Below are 19817 nucleotides of genomic sequence, written 5' to 3'. Positions count from 1 at the left end.
TGATGTACTCCAACTCGAGCATCCCTGCTCACAGGACGATACCCGGTAAGTTATTGATGTACTCCAACTCGAGCATCCCTGCTCACAGGACGATACCCGGTAAGATATTGATGTACTCCAACTCGAGCTTCCCTACTCACAGGACGATACCCGGTAAGTTATTGATGTACTCGAACTCGAGCATCCCTGCTCACAGGACGATACCCGGTAAGTTATTGATGTACTCCAACTCGAGCTTCCCTGCTCACAGGACGATACCCGGTATGTTATAGATGTACTCCAACTCGAGCTTCCCTACTCACAGGACGATACCCGGTAAGTTATTGATGTACTCCAACTCGAGCATCCCTGCTCACAGGACGATACCCGGTAAGTTATTGATGTACTCCAACTCGAGCTTCCCTGCTCACAGGACGATACCCGGTAAGTTATTGATGTACTCCAACTCGAGCTTCCCTACTCACAGGACGATACCCGGTAAGTTATTGATGTACTCCAACTCGAGCATCCCTGCTCACAGGACGATACCCGGTAAGTTATTGATGTACTCCAACTCGAGCTTCCCTGCTCACAGGACGATACCCGGTAAGTTATTTGTACTCCAACTCGATGCTCACAGGACGATACCCGGTAAGTTATTGATGTACTCCAACTCGAGCATCCCTGCTCACAGGACGATACCCGGTAAGTTATTGATGTACTCCAACTCGAGCATCCCTGCTCACAGGACGATACCCGGTAAGTTATTGATGTACTCCAACTCGAGCATCCCTGCTCACAGGACGATACCCGGTAAGTTATTGATGTACTCCGACTCGAGCATCCCTGCTCACAGGACGATACCCGGTAAGTTATTGATGTACTCCAACTCGAGCATCCCTGCTCACAGGACGATACCAGGTAAGTTATTGATGTACTCCAACTCGAGCTTCCCTGCTCACAGGACGATACCCGGTAAGTTATTGATGTGCTTCCCTACTCACAACTCCCGGTGCTTTGATGTACCCTACTCACAGGACGATACCCGGTAAGTTATTGATGTACTCCAACTCGAGCATCCCTGCTCACAGGACGGAAGATACCCGGTAAGTTATTGATGTACTCCAACTCGAGCTTCCCTGCTCACGGGAAGATACCGTAAGTTATTGATGTACTCTCAACTCGCTCAGGACTTCCCTGCTCACAGGACGATACCCGGTAAGTTATTGATGTAACTCCAACTCGAGCTTCCCTGCTCACAGGACGATACCCGGTAAGTTATTGATGTAGCTTCCCTGCTCAACGATACCCGGTAAGTTATTGATGTACTCCAACTCTTCCCTGCTCACAGGACGATACCCGGTAAGTTATTGATGTACTCCAACTCGAGCTTCCCTGCTCACAGGACGATACCCGGTAAGTTATTGATGTACTCCAACTCGAGCTTCCCTGCTCACAGGACGATACCCGGTAAGTTATTGATGTACTCCAACTCGAGCTTCCCTGCTCACAGGACGATACCCGGTAAGTTATTGATGTACTCCAACTCGAGCTTCCCTGCTCACAGGACGATACCCGGTAAGTTATTGATGTACTCCAACTCGAGCTTCCCTGCTCACAGGACGATACCCGGTAAGTTATTGATGTACTCCAACTCGAGCTTCCCTGCTCACAGGACGATACCCGGTAAGTTATTGATGTACTCCAACTCGAGCTTCCCTGCTCACAGGACGATACCCGGTAAGTTATTGATGTACTCCAACTCGAACTTCCCTGCTCACAGGACGATACCCGGTAAGTTATTGATGTACTCCAACTCGAGCTTCCCTGCTCACAGGACGATACCCAGTAAGTTATTGATGTACTCCAACTCGAGCTTCCCTGCTCACAGGACGATACCCAGTAAGTTATTGATGTACTCCAACTCGAGCTTCCCTGCTCACAGGACGATACCCGGTAAGTTATTGATGTACTCCAACTCGAGCTTCCCTGCTCACAGGACGATACCCGGTCACAGGGACGATACCCGGTAAGTTATTGATGTACTCCAACTCGAGCTTCCCTACTCACAGGACGATACCCGGTAAGTTATTGATGTACTCCAACTCGAGCTTCCCTACTCACAGGACGATACCCGGTAAGTTATTGATGTACTCCAACTCGAGCTTCCCTACTCACAGGACGATACCCGGTAAGTTATTGATGTACTCCAACTCGAGCATCCCTGCTCACAGGACGATACCCGGTAAGTTATTGATGTACTCCAACTCGAGCATCCCTGCTCACAGGACGATACCCGGTAAGTTATTGATGTACTCCAACTCGAGCTTTCCTACTCACAGGACGATACCCGGTAAGTTATTGATGTACTCCAACTCGAGCATCCCTGCTCACAGGACGATACCCGGTAAGTTATTGATGTACTCCAACTCGAGCTTCCCTGCTCACAGGACGATACCCGGTAAGTTATTGATGTACTCCAACTCGAGCATCCCTGCTCACAGGACGATACCCGGTAAGTTATTGATGTACTCCAACTCGAGCTTCCCTACTCACAGGACGATACCCGGTAAGTTATTGATGTACTCCAACTCGAGCATCCCTGCTCACAGGACGATACCCGGTAAGTTATTGATGTACTCCAACTCGAGCTTCCCTACTCACAGGACGATACCCGGTAAGTTATTGATGTACTCCAACTCGAGCATCCCTGCTCACAGGACGATACCCGGTAAGTTATTGATGTACTCCAACTCGAGCTTCCCTGCTCACAGGACGATACCCGGTAAGTTATTGATGTACTCCAACTCGAGCATCCCTGCTCACAGGACGATACCCGGTAAGTTATTGATGTACTCCAACTCGAGCTTCCCTGCTCACAGGACGATACCCGGTAAGTTATTGATGTACTCCAACTCGAGCATCCCTGCTCACAGGACGATACCCGGTAAGTTATTGATGTACTCCAACTCGAGCTTCCCTGCTCACAGGACGATACCCGGTAAGTTATTGATGTACTCCAACTCGAGCTTCCCTGCTCACAGGACGATACCCGGTAAGTTATTGATGTACTCCAACTCGAGCTTCCCTGCTCACCGGACGATACCCGGTAAGTTATTGATGTACTCCAACTCGAGCATCCCTGCTCACAGGACGATACCCGGTAAGTTATTGATGTACTCCAACTCGAGCTTCCCTGCTCACAGGACGATACCCGGTAAGTTATTGATGTACTCCAACTCGAGCTTCCCTGCTCACAGGACGATACCCGGTAAGTTATTGATGTACTTCAACTCGAGCATCCCTGCTCACAGGACGATACCCGGTAAGTTATTGATGTACTCCAACTCGAGCTTCCCTGCTCACCGGACGATACCCGGTAAGTTATTGATGTACTCCAACTCGAGCATCCCTGCTCACAGGACGATACCCGGTAAGTTATTGATGTACTCCAACTCGAGCTTCCCTGCTCACAGGACGATACCCGGTAAGTTATTGATGTACTCCAACTCGAGCATCCCTGCTCACAGGACGATACCCGGTAAGTTATTGATGTACTCCAACTCGAGCTTCCCTACTCACAGGACGATACCCGGTAAGTTATTGATGTACTCCAACTCGAGCTTCCCTACTCACAGGACGATACCCGGTAAGTTATTGATGTACTCCAACTCGAGCATCCCTGCTCACAGGACGATACCCGGTAAGTTATTGATGTACTCCAACTCGAGCTTCCCTACTCACAGGACGATACCCGGTAAGTTATTGATGTACTCCAACTCGAGCATCCCTGCTCACAGGACGATACCCGGTAAGTTATTGATGTACTCCAACTCGAGCTTCCCTACTCACAGGACGATACCCGGTAAGTTATTGATGTACTCCAACTCGAGCTTCCCTGCTCACAGGACGATACCCGGTAAGTTATTGATGTACTCCAACTCGAGCATCCCTGCTCACAGGACGATACCCGGTAAGTTATTGATGTACTCCAACTCGAGCATCCCTGCTCACAGGACGATACCCGGTAAGTTATTGATGTACTCCAACTCGAGCTTCCCTACTCACAGGACGATACCCGGTAAGTTATTGATGTACTCCAACTCGAGCATCCCTGCTCACAGGACGATACCCGGTAAGTTATTGATGTACTCCAACTCGAGCTTCCCTGCTCACAGGACGATACCCGGTAAGTTATTGATGTACTCCAACTCGAGCTTCCCTGCTCACAGGACGATACCCGTAAGTTATTGATGTACTCCAACTCGAACTTCCCTGCTCACAGGACGATACCCGGTAAGTTATTGATGTACTCCAACTCGAACTTCCCTGCTCACAGGACGATACCCGTAAGTTATTGATGTACTCCAACTCGAGCTTCCCTGCTCACAAGACGATACCCAGTAAGTTATTGATGTACTCCAACTCGAGCTTCCCTGCTCACAGGACGATACCCGGTAAGTTATTGATGTACTCCAACTCGAGCTTCCCTGCTCACAGGACGATACCCGGTAAGTTATTGATGTACTCCAACTTGAGCTTCCCTACTCACAGGACGATACCCGGTAAGTTATTGATGTACTCCAACTCGAGCTTCCCTACTCACAGGACGATACCCGGTAAGTTATTGATGTACTCCAACTCGAGCTTCCCTACTCACAGGACGATACCCGGTAAGTTATTGATGTACTCCAACTCGAGCTTCCCTACTCACAGGACGATACCCGGTAAGTTATTGATGTACTCCAACTCGAGCTTCCCTACTCACAGGACGATACCCGGTAAGTTATTGATGTACTCCAACTCGAGCTTCCCTACTCACAGGACGATACCCGGTAAGTTATTGATGTACTCCAACTCGAGCTTCCCTACTCACAGGACGATACCCGGTAAGTTATTGATGTACTCCAACTCGAGCATCCCTGCTCACAGGACGATACCCGGTAAGTTATTGATGTACTCCAACTCGAGCTTCCCTGCTCACAGGACGATACCCGGTAAGTTATTGATGTACTCCAACTCGAGCTTCCCTGCTCACAGGACGATACCCGGTAAGTTATTGATGTACTCCAACTCGAGCATCCCTGCTCACAGGACGATACCCGGTAAGTTATTGATGTACTCCAACTCGAGCATCCCTGCTCACAGGACGATACCCGGTAAGTTATTGATGTACTCCAACTCGTGCTTCCCTACTCACAGGACGATACCCGGTAAGTTATTGATGTACTCCAACTCGAGCATCCCTGCTCACAGGACGATACCCGGTAAGTTATTGATGTACTCCAACTCGAGCATCCCTGCTCACAGGACGATACCAGGTAAGTTATTGATGTACTCCAACTCGTGCTTCCCTACTCACAGGACGATACCCGGTAAGTTATTGATGTACTCCAACTCGAGCTTCCTTCCTCACAGGACGATCCCCGGTAAGTTATTGATGTACTCCAACTCGAGCATCCCTGCTCACAGGACGATACCCGGTAAGTTATTGATGTACTCCAACTCGAGCTTCCCTACTCACAGGACGATACCCGGTAAGTTATTGATGTACTCCAACTCGAGCATCCCTGCTCACAGGACGATACCCGGTAAGTTATTGATGTACTCCAACTCGAGCTTCCCTACTCACAGGACGATACCCGGTAAGTTATTGATGTACTCTAACTCGAGCTTCCCTGCTCACAGGACGATACCCGGTAAGTTATAGATGTACTCCAACTCGAGCATCCCTGCTCACAGGACGATACCCGGTAAGTTATTGATGTACTCCAACTCGAGCATCCCTGCTCACAGGACGATACCCGGTAAGATATTGATGTACTCCAACTCGAGCTTCCCTACTCACAGGACGATACCCGGTAAGTTATTGATGTACTCGAACTCGAGCATCCCTGCTCACAGGACGATACCCGGTAAGTTATTGATGTACTCCAACTCGAGCTTCCCTGCTCACAGGACGATACCCGGTATGTTATTGATGTACTCCAACTCGAGCTTCCCTACTCACAGGACGATACCCGGTAAGTTATTGATGTACTCCAACTCGAGCATCCCTGCTCACAGGACGATACCCGGTAAGTTATTGATGTACTCCAACTCGAGCTTCCCTGCTCACAGGACGATACCCGGTAAGTTATTGATGTACTCCAACTCGAGCTTCCCTACTCACAGGACGATACCCGGTAAGTTATTGATGTACTCCAACTCGAGCATCCCTGCTCACAGGACGATACCCGGTAAGTTATTGATGTACTCCAACTCGAGCTTCCCTGCTCACAGGACGATACCCGGTAAGTTATTGATGTACTCCAACTCGAGCTTCCCTGCTCACAGGACGATACCCGGTAAGTTATTGATGTACTCCAACTCGAGCATCCCTGCTCACAGGACGATACCCGGTAAGTTATTGATGTACTCCAACTCGAGCATCCCTGCTCACAGGACGATACCCGTAAGTTATTGATGTACTCCAACTCGTGCTTCCCTACTCACAGGACGATACCCGGTAAGTTATTGATGTACTCCAACTCGAGCATCCCTGCTCACAGGACGATACCCGGTAAGTTATTGATGTACTCCAACTCGAGCATCCCTGCTCACAGGACGATACCAGGTAAGTTATTGATGTACTCCAACTCGTGCTTCCCTACTCACAGGACGATACCCGGTAAGTTATTGATGTACTCCAACTCGTGCTTCCCTACTCACAGGACGATACCCGGTAAGTTATTGATGTACTCCAACTCGAGCATCCCTGCTCACAGGACGATACCCGGTAAGTTATTGATGTACTCCAACTCGAGCATCCCTGCTCACAGGACGATACCCGGTAAGTTATTGATGTACTCCAACTCGAGCTTCCCTACTCACAGGACGATACCCGGTAAGTTATTGATGTACTCCAACTCGAGCATCCCTGCTCACAGGACGATACCCGGTAAGTTATTGATGTACTCCAACTCGAGCTTCCCTGCTCACAGGACGATACCCGGTAAGTTATTGATGTACTCCAACTCGAGCATCCCTGCTCACAGGACGATACCCGGTAAGTTATTGATGTACTCCAACTCGAGCTTCCCTACTCACAGGACGATACCCGGTAAGTTATTGATGTACTCCAACTCGAGCTTCCCTGCTCACAGGACGATACCCGGTAAATTATTGATGTACTCCAACTCGAGCATCCCTGCTCACAGGACGATACCCGGTAAGTTATTGATGTACTCCAACTCGAGCTTCCCTGCTCACAGGACGATACCCGGTAAGTTATTGATGTACTCCAACTCGAGCTTCCCTGCTCACAGGACGATACCCGGTAAGTTATTGATGTACTCCAACTCGAGCTTCCCTGCTCACAGGACGATACCCGTAAGTTATTGATGTACTCCAACTCGAGCTTCCCTGCTCACAGGACGATACCCGGTAAGTTATTGATGTACTCCAACTCGAGCTTCCCTACTCACAGGACGATACCCGGTAAGTTATTGATGTACTCCAACTCGAGCTTCCCTGCTCACAGGACGATACCCGGTAAGTTATTGATGTACTCCAACTCGAGCATCCCTGCTCACAGGACGATACCCGGTAAGTTATTGATGTACTCCAACTCGAGCATCCCTGCTCACAGGACGATACCCGGTAAGTTATTGATGTACTCCAACTCGAGCTTCCCTGCTCACAGGACGATACCCGGTAAGTTATTGATGTACTCCAACTCGAGCTTCCCTGCTCACAGGACGATACCCGGTAAGTTATTGAACGTTATGTCATGTAATGTGCCATGAGTAATTTAATTTGATTATTTATCTTGGTTTATAATTTAAAGCTATTTCATGAGAGGTGGGAACACCCTTTTAATCATGCAACTCTCTAAATGTAAAAGAGTGAAATTTTCACTCCCTGTCAAGAGTAAACTGATTTTCAATCTTATCGAGTAAAATTGGCTCCTATTCGAGTGACAAGAGAGTAATATAATCCACTCTAAAAATAAGAGTGAATTACCACGTTTTTGGAGTGAGAGTCACTTCATTTCCCCTCTTTTGAGAGTGCGTTTCAGTCTTTTTAAGAGTTTGAAAGCACTCTTTTGAGAGTGAAATATTTTCACTCTTTGCAAAGAGTGATTTTCACTCTTCAAGGACTGGTCCCTAGAGTCACTCTTTATAAGAGTGAAAATTCACTCTAAAATTTTACATTAAGAGAGAAGAGTTTGTGTTTATAAACATTTAAAGGGAATCCCGTTTTGATCAGAAAAAACAAATTCAACTAGAAACCACAGTTGTGTTTGACCAAACACGAATATCTATGCCCGTGACCACACGTAACCCCCTTCCCCTATTCACAAACGAAAACTTGGTGAGCACCAAGTGAAACCCCTTGTTTTAAACTTTCATTTGATATACATGTAATGCTCATAACACTAGACTGGCCCACACTCTCTCTAATACACTGCCAAGCCTTCACTCTCATTTATACCCCACCAGACCATCACTCTCTCTAAAACACCACCAGACTGGACCACACTCTCTCTGATACCCCACCAGACCCTCACTCTCTCTTATACTCCACCAGAAACTCACTCGCTCTAAAACACCACCAGGCTGACCCATACTCTCTCTAATACCCACCAAGCCTTCACTCTCTCTTATACTCCACTATACACTCACTCTCTCTAAAACACCACCAGACTGGCCCACACTCTCTCTAATACCCCACCAGACCCTCACTCTCCATGTCCTATTGTATTGCATCACGCAGGAAAAATCATAGCTGCGACTTTCCACTACCAAGCCTTCACTCTCTCTTATACCCCATCAGACCATCAATCTCTCTAAAACACCACCAGACTGGCCCACACTCTCTCTAATACCCCACCAGACCCTCACTCTCCATGTCCTATTGTATTGCATCACGCAGGAAAAATCATAGCTGCGACTTTCCACTACTATTTTGGTATAAAAGATAGGAGTAAGTGTTTCTCGTGGTAGATTTTATGAAGAGAGTTGTGGTAGGCTCTGTAATGTGTCTATGCGCTTTTAAATAGAGGTAACTGTGAACTAGTCGATATCCAAAGCCAATAATGTGCTATTAATGAAACAATAACGAAGGAGATCTTGAGTACACGGAAGTGCTCCTCCTCTCCAATGGATTAATACAGGAAAAATCCTGTTTCCTCCAGAAAATGAGTGATTTTATACCATCAAGAGTCAAGAAGCTCTAGAACTTGCTTAGTGTGCAATATTTATTTTATCAGTATGTTTCTTAGTTGCTTTGTTTGGAGTAATGTCCCTTATTGCATACCTTGAAAGAGTGGATTCACTGTTTTGAAGAGTGTGTTTTTCACTCTTTTACAAGGGAGGACTATGGGCAATTTGCGGGGAGTAGATGAGATAAGTGACCTCACCGACGGACCGACCGCGACCGGTTATAGGTTCGAAATTTTAACTACCTATAATAATAATAATGTTATATTTTTCTAATAGATCCGACTAGGATTACAAGTTGGAAATATTGACGTTGGGGACTCAACCTGTTTACCATTAGACGAGACTACACTATCCGAGAAATTACGAGACTTAGGCTACGCCACTCATGCTGTAGGAAAATGGCATCTAGGCTTCTCAAGACCTGCGTGTTTACCAACACGTCGCGGGTTCGAATCTTTCATTGGTAAGTATATAGACATATTTTCGTAGAAACTGTTCACGGAGATGTGACAAGAAATATAGTTGTTACGGACGACATGATAATGTTAACGCAGAACAAAACAATCCTTTCAGAGAATTAGAAATACGCATCCTACTTAATAAATCTCTCTGTGCAAAGACCCTACAAACAGGGATGTCAAACCCAATCATTATTATTACATACAAAACTTGTATCTGATCTCTGTTTCACCCGCACCTGTTGGATAAATAGTTTTGAATAGCGCGGTCACTCGTATCCATTAGACTCTTTCGCAGTATGGAGTTCCGGCAATTGTTTAAGCCTATTATGAGCTATTATGGAATCATAAATAATAAAACAATTGGAAATTAACGCCATGGTGAAATGTAAACGATTTACCAGTTCCCACCCGTATATATTAATCAATGAATATCGCTATGACGTCATAATGTGAGGGCGCCCATGCAAATTTGCAAAATTCTGGCTATGTACAATAGTATAGGCAAAATTCTATAAAATGCGATTTTCACCGAATTTTCTCCTCAATATAAAAGGAAATGATTATTTCAACAAGTAAAAAGTGAGTAGCTCTTGGAATATTTTTATAAGGTTGAAATGAAAATCATTGATTTTACTGTAGAAACCCCTCTATATATGGTCATCTTTGACGGCCGGTCCTACCCCGGGTGTAAGGTGCTGGGGTAAACATTTGGTCGTTTGGGCGTAAACGCGTGCGGTTTTTTTTATGACGGATAAAAATCTTATCTCTATCTGTTGATTTAGGTATCCTCATGGGACATGCGACTCATATTGATCAGACTCGTGCGAATATTAATGCTCTCTTTACTAATGAGTCGGCCGAATGGAGCTACTCTAATGAGAGTAACCACATCTACTCATCAGAACTGTATACACAACATGCCGTTAACATCATTACCAATCACAATAGCAGTCAGGTACGTATCTAAGTTATTATACTGTAAGATTTGCTGGATCTGGATCTGGATCAATTTATACTCCAAATTCTTCTGCATCACACTAGAGATGCGCCGAATTGACCAATCCCGCATCGATTCTACGACCCCTCAAAGCGATGAAAGTCAAAATTTCCGCGCAAATGGTCATTTGAAAGATCAATTTAAGACGGAAATCCAATTTCATTATAACCAAAATTAATGAGTGGTGTGTATCTGTGCAAATTTACGCGCGCAAGTTCTTTCCAGAATTGAGGGGGGGGGTTAAGTATCCATGGCCCTGGGCGCTACAACCTCTAGCTACGCCCCACAGTGTCATCGCCCCGATATCTTCATGGCAGAAATCGCCATGGTAGGTTGAATCCACCGCCACGCATGGCCATTTTGTATCGACCTGTTTAATAGTTTGAGTCGCATAATGGGCCGAAGGACATCTGACTAAGGCTACTGACAATAGCCCCGATTAGCCGGTTACTGACCTCTCTGATGTGTGGGTCGAGCATGGACGCCATAGGTCATATTCTTTTAGACTACCTCAACGATTGGCCTATACACTGCGCTATATAATTCGGCACATATAAATCAGAATTAGCTAGAATTATTGTCAGTTTTTGACTCAAGACGCACGGTTCTTTCTCAAGACGCAAGCTAACGACTATCATATCTGTTCAAAATATATATTCATGTAATAGAAAACTCTATATTCAATCCTTTCAGCCGTTATTTTTATACCTCTCCCACCAAGCCCCGCACTCACCAATGGAGGCGTTAAGAAAATACCAGACTGGCTATATGTTGGAGCATCCTGATATCTGGAATGCAATGGCGAAAAAAAGGATAAGTAGTTTACGGAGGGATTATCTTGGCTTGGTGAAATCGCTTGATGATAGTGTACATACAGTGACAGAAACGTTGAAAGATGCAGGAATCTGGAATAATACTGTTCTCGTTTTCACATCAGGTAAGCGTAGGTCACGGAGGGGTTCTCTCTGGTTGAAGGTGTACGTGGATTTACCACGGTTTTGGGGTACCTTCTCAGTGACTTTGGGTTATCGATAGGTGGGTTTTCAGTGAAAACCAATGTGCCCATTTAGGCTTTGGGCACAAAAAGTGGCCGGCCTTAAAAGCACCCAAGTAAGCAAATTTTGGTGCTATTTGGGTGCTTTTTGTAAAGAACCCTCACCCCGGGGCTTAGTTTTGAGAGCAGTACAAGACGAATAACTCTACTTATGGCTGTCCACTCTGACCTCCCACCCCGAAAAAAAACCAAAAACCTGCAACAACAAACAATTATACAGTATTTACTTAAGTGGAATTGATACCCTGCGTCCTAGACTACCCCGTAGTCCACTTGCCCATTGTGCATACTCTGGATATTGTATTTAAGCTTAAAACTCTGATTTAATTAATGTGTGCACAATTGATAGATTTTCACATCTGTTCTTTTCAGTCACCCTACTCCCTCTGTTTGTTAGCCTCCCAAGTGGACTACTGACATTGGATTGCGGTTTTCATGCTTAACACGGATGTCTATGAGCTTCTATGGATGAGATTGTCGGAAATCTGGCCTACTAAAATTGGCATTGATGTAATGCATCTTTAAATGGATCTGGCTTGTGATTGGTCGCCCCGATCTCGTTATGGTTTAAATCCTCCGGGTACCTGCCATTACCATTAATAACTACATGGTACACAAGTATGTGGCCTACCCCGCCTTTGTGTTGTGTAATTGCATGAACGCGTCAATAAGTGCATGAACGCGTCTCGTATTTGCTTGTGGTTAAATTTGATTGATAAACAAGTATGATTGACAGTGTGAGTGTTAGGGACTTTGCCCATTCAAAATCCCGTTTAAAATCAAAAGTCCATAGTCTATTTTTAACCTGGAATTTCGCGATTAATAAACTGGCAGATTCTAAAATCAGAATTGTTCAGTATTGAAGTGCCAATACAATTATGACATTATGATATGTTGCATTCAATAATATAAGCCTACATACACTTTACCTTTTACTGTCACTAATATAATTATATAAACTTTTTCATAACAATTTTATACTAGTATTTTGATGTAATTAATATCAGTATAATTTCAAGTTCAACTGAATGCTTTCATCATGATTAACATCAAAAATAGACTATGGCATAGTCTACCTGCGTCCTGACACCAATCTATGTGGTACTAGTACATGTATTATCATGAAGACTGAGGCCAGAGTGAGCCCAATCGGTGTTGGGACGCAGGTATCACCAGATAAGTATAATTTGTTTTGTAAGGCACTCTTTGTTTTGCACATATCTTAGTCAACCCAGTTTCTCTACTACTAAAATGATTATTAATCATTCTACAACTGGTCTTAAAATGATTATAAATCATCTAAGTGAAGTGATAGCGCCATCTGTTGTTATTATGTCGTATATACAACGTTTTGAAGTTATATTTAACAGAAACAAAATGTTAAGTTAAAGCATCCTGGGGGCGTGGCGGAGAGTTAAGCTGGAAAACAAGGCAAAAAACACAAACAAACCCAAAACAAAACAAAAAAACAAACAGAAAAAAACCCCAATATTAAGTATCAGAGTTTTCCTGCAAAATGTACAAGTTTAAAATGGGTGACGGACTGTCTCTAAGTATAAAATGAAGGACCGTGGATGACGGACTGTCTATAACCTCATCCATTTCATTCACCATGCTTTTATACCCTGCGGGGCTCTTCTATATTGGAACGCCATTAGTTATAATTATAGAAGTCGGCGACCCAGTCATGCCGCAAGTGTTGGTGCTTTATGTTTTGGGCCCAACATTTTTTTCACGTTTAAAAAACTTTAAAATTCTGTTTTTAAAATTTACAAAAAAATCCCCCCTTTTTTTTTAATTGCAAAACCATAAGTAAATTGAAAAACACAAACGGCGCTATCACTGCACTAAAATTATGAATATGATCATTTTAAAACCAGTTGTAGAATGACTCATATGATCATTTTTGTAAGGGGACTAGGTTGATCTCAATACAGTGGGCCAAAGTGGGACGGTCTCATTATTGTGTGACCGGGTTATGCTCACATACCTCCTTACCAGAATGACTATTATTGACTAGCCTTGTTCAAGGCCCTCATGATCATCACCTGAATCCTATTTACTTGGCTGGAACCATTATCGGGCTCGCCAAGTCAGTGAGGGCCACAGACTAGGGCCACTAGTGACCGTGTTTATGTTGAAAGCCCAAACTGGGGTTGAAATTACTCTGCTGCCAGGCGGATAGTGGAAAAAAAATTATCGTCAACCATGCTACTGCTAAGAAGGTCGATAAGGCACGTGCTCCCATATCCTGATATATGGTTGTCGGCGCCACCGGTGCTTTGAATGAAAAGAAATGGTCGTCTATGGTCTATTTCAGCCATCAAGAAATATCACTGCTTCGCCCTGGCGAAAGAGTCATAGACTCATACCGCGGCAGGTAGGCATCTTGCCAATGGGGGTCGACATAAGTAAGGGGTGCATGAGCGAACTCAAAAATAGCGCAATACTCCGTGTACGCTCAGATGAGCGATGTCGCCACGTCCGAACGCTGTATTGGCGTCAGCTGAATTCAAGGCCGCTTAGGCGAGGGCATGGAATATTCCAATATATGTGTTATCAATCTATGGTAGATTCAATCCGATTTCTGTCGTATGAATGATACGGCATGAACCTTTACCTTGTCAAAATGTATTAAAGCTTATTAATGCACTATGCCAAACCAACAGGGTCTTAAGGCCGGCTTACACGATGCAATTTTCCATGCAATTGCCTGTTGCACAGACCTTGGAAAAAGATTGCTCCGTGTATTTTGGATTTGCAAGGAATTAATCCCCCAAGCATCAGGCAAATTAATCCCCCAAGCAACAGGCAAAAAGGTAGAGACATGCTCTACTTTCAAGGTTGTTGCATGCAATCTAACCTCCTTCAGCCAATCAGCTGAATGAACACCGGCTGGACACTGCATTCATTTGGGAATGTGTAGGGACCAGCTTGATTCACCATCCACAACATGGTAAATGTGTGCACATGCTACATTATAATACACTTGTAGGTCTATGTTGTTGGTGGTGGTGGTGTTTAGCCCTTTTGATCTTAGTTTTCCATAGCCTTTTCTTTATGGAAAATTGTATAGATATACAGGAGAGGATGGCAATCTTTTGCTTTCAGGACAACACATGAGCCATTTGGATATGATTACGAAAATCATTAGCCACTACTTATGTTTTGAGTATATCCCCAAACCTATGAGCACGCTCAAGGAATTGCAAGGCCACCCATTGCTCCGTGTATTTTGTTCAATTGCTTAGCTTCATGGTCAGTGAGCACATAATCTCACCCACTAAGTAATAGGCCTTGCAATGGAAATTTCATCGTGTAAGCCCACCTTTAGCTCAGTTGACAGATTATCGCTGATCACGAAGGCCCCAGGCATTCCATAAACCATTTAACACAGGGACTATTACAGCGTAGGTGCGGATACCCAAAGTATTAAACATTCAACAACAACCAGGATCAGCTATTATTTATTTGTGTACTTTTAAAACAGATAATGGCGGTAGGGGATCTGGTGCAGGAAATAATTGGCCGCTACGTGGAAGAAAAGGCGCATTGTTTGAAGGCGGTATAAAGGCAGTTGGATTGGTGAATAGTCCACTTTTACCTACCAGAGTAGTTGGAACAATCCAAAATGGCCTCATGCACGTCAGTGATTGGTTTCCTACATTAGTTGAAGGGGTGGCCGGAGGTAAAACAAGGGATGGACGATTACCACTGGATGGAATGAATCTGTGGCCTACTATCTCGTAAGTGCATTATTATTTGAATTAGCTAATAATTCGAAATGATTGGAATTGATTCTGTAAACCAATGAACTTCAAGGGCTTTCGTGATCCACAGCCTCATCCCCATGACTTTTTCTCCAAAAAGTTAAGATTTTTATACCACTGGAAATCTCTGGCTAATGTATATGTATAAAAAAAATATCTGGCAGATTAATTCGTTTTGCAAAATATCGTCAAATTTGAATTATATTCTGGTTAACAGAACAAAATTACAACACCTTTGGGGCACTGTAATACACAATAATCATGCGTAATTCGCAAACGCAAATCGGAATTAACTGCATTTTGTGAATAAGCTTTATTTATTGTGTGGATATCTACTGAAATTTGTCTTTAAAATTAGGCATATCACCCCAAAAATAAGCGCAGCAGAAACACGTTATGTAATGTTTCTACATGAATGAGCTTTATTAAAGAATCAAAAATCAAAAAACGGAATTGAAATCGGTCAATGCATTGTGATGTAGTGTCAATTTTAAGATGCTCGTAAATGGAATTAAAACCTCAACCTGCCACAAATGGCTATAATGACAAAATTGGCACATTTCGAGATTTTGAAGGTTTATTTGGACCCTTGCTTGAAAAAGCAGCGTTAATTTAAGTATCACAGGTTAAATGCCTATCTTTCCGTACTTCGTTAAAAAAAACAAAATTTAAAAATCTATCATTGAATAATTATAATAAATTAACCAAATATACTATTTTAGCTATTTCAGCCAATCTGCAGACAAATTAAAGGTGAAAAAATGACTAAGTTCAGCTAATTAATATGCAAAATTGATGCCAATAGAAAACCGTACATGATATCAGGGTGCGTTTTTTTTTGCACACATATGTATACAAAGTTATTTCAATTGATAACAAAAAATACACAAAAAGTAATTAATTATGCAAATTAGCTAATTACAGCTAATTATGTATTCATGATATTATTATGTAAATTAGGCATGAGTAGTTTTGGGTTTTTTCAATATTTAATGAAAGTCTATCCATTCACCATAAATTTGTCAAGTATGAACCTGTTATGATGTTGAATAAAGAAACTGCAGTTAATTACTTAAATATAATACAAAAAATACAAAGTTTGACATTTTGACGATGTCTGGAATAGAATTTTCATTTTTTTCTGTAAACATGGTATGTGTCACCATTGCTCAAAGCTAAATCCGAAAAGTAAAAATAAAAATTCATTTGCAATGAGACTTTAAATTAACATTTTGTTATCTGGATTAACACGGGAAGACAAATGGTAAAAAGAACAGCCATTCTACTGTATCGCGTATACAAAAATAGTATGGCCTTGGGCACACACAATGGCTTAGAGCTATTGTGGTTTGGAAAATTACTCCCTAAAAATTTCTTTGATAATGTTTTGTTTTTAATTAGTTTTACTCAAGGCAAGGGAAGTGTGTCATTCGTTGTCGACGGAAATAATTTACATGCTAAGAAAGATTAATATTTCAGCTAAATGGTGGTAGGTCCCTTTATATCAATAGGCCTATATTTACTGATTTATGAGCGATCTTCAAAATCCATAAAAACAGGCAGTAGCTCTTAAACAAAACAATATTTAATTTTTGCGGACCCGATGGTAGCCTCGGAAAGTCTTCACACACCATATATTAAAAATTCAAACATTTTGGATAAATGAAGCATTGCGAGGAAATTCATTTTTTAACATGATGTTTTCTAAAATTGGTCAACTTTGAAGCGCGCGCTTTTCAATTCACTGTTATGCTTGCATGCACAGTGTGGCAGAATTATTGTGCAGCCACTGTGACATACCTATTAAAAGGAAAGAAAAGAATGCTTGAATCACAAAATACTCCTCTAAACATTCTTGATCAATTCGGTGGACGGCAATGGTGGTGTTGTTTTCCGCAACCGAGCTGAGCACGTCGAAAAATCCAATTGAAAATGGTCAAAAATGGTGTCGCCCATCCGGTTTATATAATAAACCTATTTCTCAGATTAAAAATACTAGTTTCAAGCAAGATTATTGAAATTGGTCAGTCAATAATTAGTAAAAAAATAAGAATAGCCAATGCGCTAGCTACAGGACCAATAAGATAACACCAGGATTATGTCTGGAGATAGTAGTACCCATTTATCTTTTGAAGCGACTTGGGGCCGGTCAGAATCTGCCACTCTATAATTTGGTTCACCTCAAGTTCGGTAGTGACGTCAATGCTTTTACACGGTTGCGCCGCAAGCGAGCCGCCAAGCCGCCCCTGTACGCGTGCGCGGACACTCAGCCCGTTTAATTTTACGCGCGCGATTCGATACTGTGGCGAGCAAAATACGCACCTACGTCACTACCAAACTTGAGAGGGCGCAACACTAAATCACTCCGCATTTTATGTAACAACGAAGTTCGGCTAATATAGTCCATAGTGAATATGAGATTGTAGCGACCATATCTACCGACATGTTCACTTAAAATCACTCAATATTGGCTCATATGAATTCGACAAGTGTCTTTAATGATAACATGCAGAAAAAAACTGGACAATTCGTCGGTCGCAACACATAGTGGCGTACGTGAAGGACAAAATACGTCTCCGAGCAAACCGTTTTCGAAGGATATGCTAGTAGTAACGGGGTCTGTACTTCTCCACTGTTATTTCTCAGTGGCCCGATTCCATTTGAAATTGAAGTTTAAGGTTCAAACTATTAAACTGTGTCTTTAATGGTTAACAAGGAATAACTGTTATAGGATAATAGTTAGCTCTAAAGCTATACGCCACTATGTGAAACGGAAAATTTGGAAAATCACTCTACGCCACTATGTGTTGCGACCGACGAATTGATCTCAAAAGCAATTCTCTGTGGCGGATTAAGAGAAACCCCATCTTGAAATGTGAGTGGTGAGTTTAGTATATTTTTAGCTATTTTTTTTTTTTTTTTTTAATAGCGAAAAAAGTCAATGGTCATCGATATATGTCGACAAAAGTTTTGGAATCTAGAGAAACAGAGCTTTAATTTGATATCAAATTTATTTTGCCAAGTATTGCAGGGACGCCAGGAATGGCGCTTGAAGTAGGCCGAATTCACACGTTATCCTATGGGATGCTGAATTAGTGCTGCGCCCCCTTGAGGTGAACCAAATTTACCCACTTTTTTCCCAGCATCTATTTATACACATAGAGACTATAAGGGCACAACACCGCACACCGACATCGCCTGGTTAATAATTACATTGTACAGCAGAGACACTAAATTCAATACTCGGGATCGATACACGTGAATGTGCTATGCACGATTTGATATTCAGACGATAAATCTTTGGATACCGGTGTAGAAAATGATGAATATCTCAAGTAATTTATTTATTCTAAAGAAGTCGATTTCGATGCTTGCACTTTAATCATATGTGTTGAAAGGATATGATAGTCGTTAGCTTAAGGGCACTATTTAAGGGCACAACACACCACACCGACATCGCCTGGTTAATAATTACATTGTACAGCAGAGACACTAAATTCAATACTCGGGATCGATACACGTGAATGTGCTATGCACGATTTGATATTCAGACGATAAATCTTTGGACACCGGGGTAGAAAATGATGAATATCTCCCGTAATTTATTTATTCTAAAGAAGCCGATTTCGATGCTTGCACTTTATTATATGTGTTGCGTCTTGAACTCAAAAACTGACAAAAATTCTGATTTTATATGTGCCGAACAAAAAAAAAGAAGACAATTGCCCTCATTTGTAAATACTCGGGTCACGGAAGATACACGGATGATAGCGCAGCCTAGGCCACTGGTGGAAGCAGTCTAAAAGCAGATGATGTCATGACGTATACCATGCTCACTGACATCTACAGAGGTCAGTCACCAGGCTATTGTCAATAGCCTTAGTCGGATGTCCCTCGGCCCATTATGCGTCTCAAACAGGTCGGAGCATAATGGCCATGCGTGGCTGTGGATTCAACCTATCATCATGACGATTCCTGCCATGAAGATATCGGGGCGATGGCAGTGTGCACCGTGCCCAACAAAGGGTGTAATTTACTCAAAAAATGCTGATAGTTATACTTCTCCACATTTTGTTATTTCCACAGTAAAGGAAGCCTGTCACCACGCAGTGAAATTTTGCACAATATAAAAACACAAACCCCTAGTACTAAAGAAAGGAAATCTAAAAGGGAATCATGGGAATACCTGAGGAAAGATTGCATCACCGTTTGATCCGTATACCACTGAAGCTGCTATTCGGTATCGAAACTGGAAACTTATTACAGGATTTGCAGGTGAGTTCGACAGGAAAGTGGATTGGTGCTATCAGCTGCTATGGCTATTTGCACCATCTGCTATACAATCCTCTC

General features: G+C 43.0%; 1 protein-coding gene across 1 annotated transcript in view; it reads left to right on the top strand.

Moving 5' to 3' along the window:
* The window catches only part of LOC140167905 (arylsulfatase B-like), a 28851-nt gene that overhangs the window by 7519 nt on the left and 1515 nt on the right, over positions 1-19817 (top strand). The window contains exons 2-6 of the mRNA XM_072191195.1: positions 9462-9648; positions 10429-10601; positions 11337-11580; positions 15188-15443; positions 19554-19742. Of these exons, the coding sequence (XP_072047296.1) occupies positions 9462-9648; positions 10429-10601; positions 11337-11580; positions 15188-15443; positions 19554-19680 (987 nt within the window). The 3' untranslated portion in view covers positions 19681-19742. The remainder of the gene's footprint in view (positions 1-9461; positions 9649-10428; positions 10602-11336; positions 11581-15187; positions 15444-19553; positions 19743-19817) is intronic.

Source organism: Amphiura filiformis, chromosome 13 (genome assembly GCF_039555335.1).
Source record: "Amphiura filiformis chromosome 13, Afil_fr2py, whole genome shotgun sequence".
Classification (NCBI taxonomy): Eukaryota; Metazoa; Echinodermata; class Ophiuroidea; order Amphilepidida; family Amphiuridae; genus Amphiura; species Amphiura filiformis.
This window is presented reverse-complemented; position numbering and strand designations above follow the sequence as displayed.